The following is an 8,361-nucleotide window of genomic DNA, read 5'->3' as shown; positions in this document are numbered from 1 at the left end:
TAAAGGCTCTGACTGGTAACTCTTAGAATAGTAAATATGAACATATCACACATGGATCACAGGATGTTTCAGTCTTTAGTTAACACATATATTACATATTTCTCAGGAAGAATGATTGCTGGTTGTGTTCAATCATTCTCTGAAAGAGCTGATTTGGTGATAAGAGACAGAACAGAAAATGTCAGTGTGGGACAGTGGAGCAGTGTTCTGACATTCTACAGAGGGCAGAGGAGCGGTGAGGCGGACAATTTGGAGCGTGTTCACTGCTCTGTTCAAACACAGTTCACTGACCACAGCTTCTCCTCTAAACCCACATTCTCACACAGCCTCCACTGGCCTGAAAAGAGGATGTGTTTCAGCGATGACATTATCAGACAGCCACACTCTCTGATGAAAAGGCTTTTCTTTCACATGAAGATTTTAAGACCCAAAGAACAAAATATCACATCTTTGTTGTTGCACATTGTACAGGTATGAAGTTCTGTCACACTGACCGAGCGGAGCTTCAAAAGAAAAAAGTCTCTCTCTCTCACACACACACATTCGAGACGTACATACACAGTGCTACTTTTTTTTTTAATTAACCAGGTTAATTAATATCAATTAAGATCAAGATCTCTAATTAATTAAAATCAAGATCTCTTTCACAAGAGAGCAGAAGTACACGTCATAATCAATTAAACATGAATAAGAAAAACTTTAACAAACAATAATTTAAGATCAAACAACAATAAAAATGTGCAAATTGGTTCGCAAATAAAGTGCAGAAATGTTTTTTTGTCATTTAAGGAAGAGCCAAAGACTTCAAGTGAAATGTCCTTCTTCAGGATGCTGCGTGCAGAAAGGAAACGCTCTTTCACCGAGCTCAGATGCTGCGTGCAGAAAGGAAACGCTCTTTCACCGAGCTCAGATGCTGCGTGCAGAAAGGAAACGCTCTTTCACCGAGCTCAGTGCGGACACCAGGAAAAGACCGTTAAAAATCATCACCGGAACGCAAGGCATCGCCTGTATGTTTTTTTTTACAGAACATTGGCACAGAGTAGAAAATAAAAAAGATATCAACATGCACCTGTATAGTAAGAATACAAAATAGGAATATTACACTTTTCACTGAAGCCATAATAGTTTGAATTTGGACTTGCAGGGAATAATCTCTGTAGTCAGTGACAAGAGACATGACTTTATCTTTGATCCAAAAAAAGAAGAATTAAACTCAACTCTACAATTCTGTAAACTGCCTTTCTTTGAATGGTTTATTTAAGTATCACCAAAACTCTCTATAAATGCTCTATAAAGTGTAAGCAAGAACAATTGTGTGACAGATAACATCATTTAGACTAACATGACTTTATCACATGTTTATGAATGAATACATGCCTTTCACAATACTTCAAATGAACCTAAACGGGGCCAACTGGGACATGGGTGAGACCTGAACTTATTACACTTTTCAAACGTTCAAATCGTTCTCAACCCCTTTTGAAATGTCTGCAACACTTTGGTTGCATTTGTAGCCTTTTGCAAGCTATGAAAATGAAACCTCTACACGTGCAAAACCAAAGTGGTATATGTTATTTCCTGTCTATGGTAGTCAAGATCCAGCTATAATCTATCCTGCATTGAAAAGTCAGACAAAGATTGAGTTGGTAGCTCAGCTGTGTAGGTGACCTCTCTATTGCAACATCTTGTCAAACTTATTATCATCGTAATAACTAATCCTCTTTGTAGTATGTCAAACGTATTGTTCCCACAAAGACACTACACACTTCACCATGACAAAAGACACTTATCAAGCCTTCATAATTCTTAGATTTTTTTTTCACTGACCCTTGATTTCAGACAAGACCGAACCAGCAACCACCTTCTTAAATGTCAACTCAACTGGCACAAGCAGTTTGGATTAGCAATAGCTAATGAGCTATTAGCCATAGCTCAGTAAGCTGGTTACACTGCAGTCTCCCTAAACCTATTTATGCCTTCAACCAACTTGTTCTGAACAGCTGCACAGCAATATTATATCTGGGAGAATTATAAATTATAGGTAGGAGGGCTATCAAACGTTTAAAAAAAATAGAGAGATTAATCTGTGAATTTCAATAGTTGACCATGATACATCACATTTTTAATCGCATGTTTGAATATCCATCATTTTGCCGTTCAGAACAGTTATTGTAAAGCTTTTATTTTGTATTTTTGTACTGTTTTAGTCTAAGGATACTTTGCTTCCTTTTTGGATACCTACCTGCTTCTACCATTAAAGAAAAAAAGGAACTTCTGGTAGATTGAAGGTTCCAGCATTAACTTAATTATAGATCAGAAACTAAAAGAAAACAGCTGAAGGGAACAGTTAAAAAGTAAAATGTTTGATGTTGTGAGGTGGGTGTAACTTTTGACTCATTACCTGAGCCCTCTTGGAGTTTTGTTAAAGTGAAATGAGCCTCAAAGGTGAGGAGGTGTTGTTTGTTTCCATCACTGTGACTACTGGGAGACACTGCTGTCAGCGCAGTGGCTTAGGTACGGTGCCCCTAAAGGGACAAAAGAGCACGTGATCAATGCGATAAAAAAATGGCTGTTTTTGAATTGTGATGACAGTTTCTGTCTGACACCTACCCAGCAACAGAATTAACATCCATGAAAAATAGTCAATCAATCTTCTTGCTGATGCTTGTTTTTCTAGGTCATATTGAGGCAAACGTATTTATTTCAGTCTGTTTCATAACCAGCTAAAAAATCCTCACATGAGCTTTCAGACTTGTTCTTACAGTGAGGAAAGTTGTTTTCTTACATTTAATTAGTTCTGACATCTCTGAACACCTGGTCAGCTGAATCTACAAAAACTAGAATATCAATTTTGTAGGCCATATTTAAAAAGACTCTAAAAGTACATGTTGGGATGGGAGGCTATCATGTGTTTAGATTAAAAGTGTGTGTAGGAATTGTCTCTAAGTAAAGAGAGGAAATCCTTACATGAGGAAAACCTCTCCACCCTTTTCTCCTCCTTGTTTCTCTGCAGCTCCTTCAGTGAAACACCAACTGATCTGTGGCACAGCCCTGTGAATCATCATCCGCTGAACAAGGACCCTCTTGAGGAGATCTGATGAGAGACAAGAGACCAAACTGCAAACCCTCCCCTCAAACAAAGGCCAGTCAATGTAAATACAAACAGCCTTTACAAAAGTCTTTACTTCTGAGATTCAGTATGCTGAGTTTCAGTTCAGTGCATATGTTGTAATGCTGCAACAACTGCAGAGACATTAGAGACACTGTACATGAAGTTTTATTCTAGAATAAAACTGGAAGACACTGCAAAAAGTGAGAGTGAGTGCTAATGATGACAATGCAATGACAAATAGAAAGCAAAAATACAATTATCGGATGCAAATGAAAGACTTGTACAAGTGGCCCCCAAAACCTGCACTTCTAAGCATAGATAGAATAAATTCTCATATTGAAAGAGTGAGCTCCCATAATGTTCTTCAGCTTCAGTGAACGCTCCGTTTTTGCTTTAAAGAAGATCAAATCCACGAGGCTATGTGTAGAAAAAGCCCCGTGTGAACGATGAACTAGTAACACATGTAAAGGAGAACACCTCAGACATAACTGCAGGGCTTCTCAGGAAAGTGACAGATGTTGAATTTAGCAAGTATCTGAGGGGTAACATTGACATTTACATGTCAGACCAGCAGACACATTACTTGCTTGTCAGTTTGGAAAGAGGCTTTTTGTACTTGATGTTACTTTCTGCTGCAGACGGAGATACGTGCATAAATGTCTGCATGAGACGGTTAAAAAGACTCCAAGTATGAACTACAGTAAACACATCATACTAAAGACATCAAACTGTGCGAAAAAGGGGGATGATACTAGAGCTTCAGGCTGCATCAAAAAAGTGAGCACACACACTTGACTGGAATACAGCCATACAGATAGAGCAATCCATTTAATACATTACAGCTCATAAGAAATGTTTTAGTGACATACGCTATGTGTTGCAGTATAAATAATAGGAATTGCATTATAGTACAATAAAATGTCAAAGAATCATACTATGTTCATCATAGAGCATTGAACTACATATAGTTCAGCTAATTAGCTTTAAAACGTCCCACTTAGTAATCAATCCTCATTTAAAAAAAAGTTTATAAAGAATGTTATTAAAACTCTTCTTCATCAATCTTTTATAAAACTACATTATCCAGCATCAGCCAGGCTGTAGTGCAAGACCACTTCCCATCATGCAGTTTGTCTTTGTCTGAGGGTTTACACAGTGATCTCACTCGCCTTTGTTAACAGATGTGGCCAAGAGCTCGTCCAGCTGTGCACTCAAAGCCACAAGAACTGCTGCAGCTGTTCTAACTGTTTCAGTTTACACACACACACACACACACACACACACACACACACACACACACACACACACACACACACACACACACACACACACACACACGTAAAACTTTCATTGGTGCTGATCTGTGATTGGCTGGGTACATATCACAGAGGAAATCATGAATAAAAAGTTAGGGCTAAAAATATTTTAACTGCATAATTAAAAAACTTCTTCTTCACTGTCTTTTTTTAAGCGAGCCACACTTGAGTGTCACGTCTGATGTGAATATCTCAACTCATGATTCACTGATGCCTTCTATCTCTCAGGTTACATGTGCACAGATGGTCGTGCGTGTCCACTCAAATGGAACTTTTTGCCCTGGTTTCTTTCCCTGGACGTTAAATCCACATCATTAACCCGACACGTTATTCAGGGGAGAGTCACACAGTTGTCTCTTTGAAAGATACCACGTTGTGTTCCTTGTTTCTTCCACTCATTGAAAACCAATAAAACAATGTAAGTTGTGCTTCCAATGAACTTATAAGAGGAACAACTTCTTAAAATATATATATAATAAGCAATAAGATTAACAAATCATTGGAAACACAGTAAGAATTAAAAGGCTAGTAGATTTTAGTCGCATGTGTTGCTCCTCATCAGCGTTAAGAATAGGAGCCTAGAAGCCAGCGTTCCTATCCTCACATCTGACTCTAATCACATCAATGTAGGCAGTGATATCCAGTATACAGCTTTACAGCTGCTAGAGATCATCATCAAACACATGTTTCAGTAAGAGCAGAAGAGACAGATGCAGAGTGTGACACACTGCTGCTGCTGCTGCTGCTTTAAAGAGAGCCGTCAGTGTTCCTCAACACTTGAAGTCAGACATGGTTGTTCATTACCTACTGCTGTGTGCTTTAATGTGCTTTCACTGGACTCGCTTGGCTGATTCTTTCAGGGTCACATGAGGATGTAACGATGAGATCACATCAGAGAAGTGAGGGCTACTTTCCTCAGTCTCAATAATGTAAAGGGAGGAGTGTTTTAATACAGTAACATGGACCAGCTATGTTTTTGACAAGGACGTGAGAGGGGAAAAAAGGGTTGCAACAAAAAAAATTACTTCATTTTCTGCATAGTCATGTTTTGTAGCTCCTACATTGCACCTTTTGTACATTTTGTGTTTTTTATCTATATTTTTTATATTTTTTATTTTACATTTTTAGATTCTATTTTATATATTGTAATATCTTCTTAAACTGTATTATTTAAGTTGTTGCTAGTTCTGCTTTATTTCCTTGTTAATTGTTTAGCACCAATACACCAAGTCAAATTCCTTGTATGTGTAAATGTACTTGGCAATAAACCCTGATTCTGATTCTGATTGTGATTGTGATTGTGATTGTGATTGTGATTCTTATTATTAAGCAATTCATTGTCAGTGGAGCTAACCCAATGTTTTGATTAACATTAGAAGACAACAGGAAATAATCTCGATTAAAAGTCACTTTTAAGGAAAAATGCAGACCTCCTTAAATTTAGAATTAATAAAGGTGTTTAAGGTCATAAATGTAACCTGTATGCACTCTTACTTGGACAATTTGCAATATGATCGTCTCACTTTGGGCTTCCAGGAAATTGTGACCATCATGTATTACGTCTTTTTTGATATTCCTCAGCCCACAATCGATTCATCACAAATATCAAAACCATCCTTATTTGAGATAATAGCGGTAAAGTCCTATGGGATAGACGTCTAATAGATAGAATCAAGATCCCATAGTCCAATCTGATGTCTAAGAATTCTTGTTTGGCCCGCGGCAGCACTCTAAAACCCCAAAATAATCCGTCCACTTAAAATCAGTAATTTTAAAGGGAATTACGTTGTATCTTCAAATCAAAAGGATAATCATTTCAGTATTTTCCTATATATATAGCCGAATATATGATTTTCATTTAAAAATGGTACCTTGAACGATGCACTCTTAAATTGTTACTTTCGCTTCGGCAAGACCAACAATAACAAACTATGATGTTATGTGTTTCTGTCCTTAAAGAGCAGCTTTCTTAGTGCCCAGCATGTCAGGTGAATCTTCTCCCTCTTACTTTCACTGCCTGAAAACCAACAATCAGGCCGGTGTGACATTTCAAGCCTCTGTTTGCCCAACAAATATTACATTTCACTTTCACTCTCCTTACACTTATCAACTCTGACAAAAGTAAACGTTGCTCTTTTCAGGACCGCACAAAGGATGCCTTGTCAAAAAAAAAAAAAAAAAAAGCATTTCTTAAGGACAGCTTCCAGATTTGAATGAGGAGTAAATTCACTGCAACAGGAGCTGCCTTTCAGCCAAAACACCAAGCAGATAAAATTCCTCAGCTTAAGCCGAATGTGTGTGATCTTTGGGGAATCTCTCTAATTCCTGCTATCAGGAATTCTCATCCCTGCTCTCTGCGTCTCAACATGCTGCTGCAGGCTTGTTGTGTGTCCGCTTTACAGTAGCTCTTGCATGCAGCCTCACCCACATCACCCCCCCCTGGCTCCCCCCCCCCCCACACACACACACACACACACACACACACACACAGACACACACACACACACACACACACACTCTGTGTGGCAGGAGGAGCAGGCTCACACTGATGTCTTTTCTGACGCTTCAGGGCTGGCCAGAGGAAATGATTCACTGCAATGCATGTTAGCATCAGAAGGAAACACTGTAATACTGGATTTGGGAAACATTTCACCCATGAGTGCTCTTATTTTTGCACAATTATATAAAAATCTGCCTGAAATGTGTCGACAGCTGATCAAGGGATGTAACTTTAATCAATTAATCCAGCATTTGATTTTTATTTGTAAATAACTGGTATGGAAGTATTTAGAGTTTGCCTGTAAAGTCTTGCTTACAACTCTAATTTTAAGAAATCATTCTCCACATCTTGTGTAGGCATAATACCTTCAGGATCAAGTATTAGAAGAAAATCTAACCGATTAATCGACTAACAGTTGCAACACTATGAGTCTACCTTTCTTCTCACTGCTCCCTCAGTTTGACCTAACAGGCACATTTGCATAACAGTTATAACCATTGTTTGTCCACTTGTTGTCTCTCGGCTTCTTCCCCTCTTACATCCAAAGCACCACAGGGAGACAGACAAGCTCTAAAGAAAACTAGAACAAAAAAACACGTAAAATCGGACAAAACCACTACAGGATTTGAGAAACACTTTCTTTTAAATGTGGGCACAATGCATGACATCACAACCAGGGGATGTAAAATATTTAATTAGTCTCGCAAAGTCAGAATCCTAAAAATGAAGAGGATGTTTTATGCCCAGGATAATTAGACAGTAAGAGTAAAGGAAATAAGTTCAGGGAATTAAGTTAAAAGTAGCCTATTAACCCACTTCTGTTAGTAATTCAAATGAACCTGTTTGGTCAGGTGCACCTATACGGTCAGAAAAGTGTGTAGATCTATATAATCAGATGGAAAAGTGGAAAAGTAAAGTTCACGGTATCACTCACATCCGTTGATCCGGGTTGAGCTGCCGGTGCATGGCGAGAGAGAACCCGAACAGACTCCCCGGTTCCCCGTCTTTCCTGATGACATGACTGGTATCAAGGTTGAAGGCGAGCACCACAGTTGGCTCCAGAGAGGAGAAATACAATAAAAGTGCCAAAAAAGCAGCAGAAGGTCCCTCTCGCAGCAGCATTGCGGTGTTTTCCAGATGTTGACCGGTGTTAGTCCAAAGTTAAGAGGCTGACCCTGCTGCTCCTCTCTGATGATCAGCCCGGTGCAGTTTGACCGCAAGCTGCTGCCGCCGTTGCTCGTGTCCCCCCGCCGGGGTGTGTGTGCGCTCCTGCTCCACAGCGCCCCCTCAGGTCACCATGGGGAACTACACTGCTAGTAAAAGCTGTTAGAGTCAAGGAACAATACGTACTTTTTGACAATAGAAACATAATCAATTCACTATTTTTTTTTATCTCAACACTATGCTATTTCTACTATTTATATTAGTGGTGC

General features: G+C 38.9%; 1 protein-coding gene across 2 annotated transcripts in view; it reads right to left on the bottom strand.

The window, feature by feature from the left end:
- Positions 1 to 8,153, bottom strand: part of itga6a (integrin, alpha 6a) — a 23,626-nt gene extending 15,473 nt beyond the window's left edge. Inside the window, exon 1 of one of the 2 annotated variants that reach the window (XM_061054452.1) lies at positions 7,863 to 8,153. In XM_061054452.1, coding sequence (XP_060910435.1) covers positions 7,863 to 8,050 — 188 coding nt within the window. In that variant the 5' untranslated portion in view covers positions 8,051 to 8,153. The remainder of the gene's footprint in view (positions 1 to 7,862) is intronic. The other variant, XM_061054453.1, reaches the window with a different exon arrangement.
- Positions 8,154 to 8,361: the final 208 nt, after the last annotated feature.

Source organism: Labrus mixtus, chromosome 13, assembly GCF_963584025.1.
Source record: "Labrus mixtus chromosome 13, fLabMix1.1, whole genome shotgun sequence".
Taxonomy (NCBI): Eukaryota; Metazoa; Chordata; class Actinopteri; order Labriformes; family Labridae; genus Labrus; species Labrus mixtus.
Note: the sequence above shows the minus strand (reverse complement) of the source record. Positions and strands in the feature narration are given on the sequence as shown.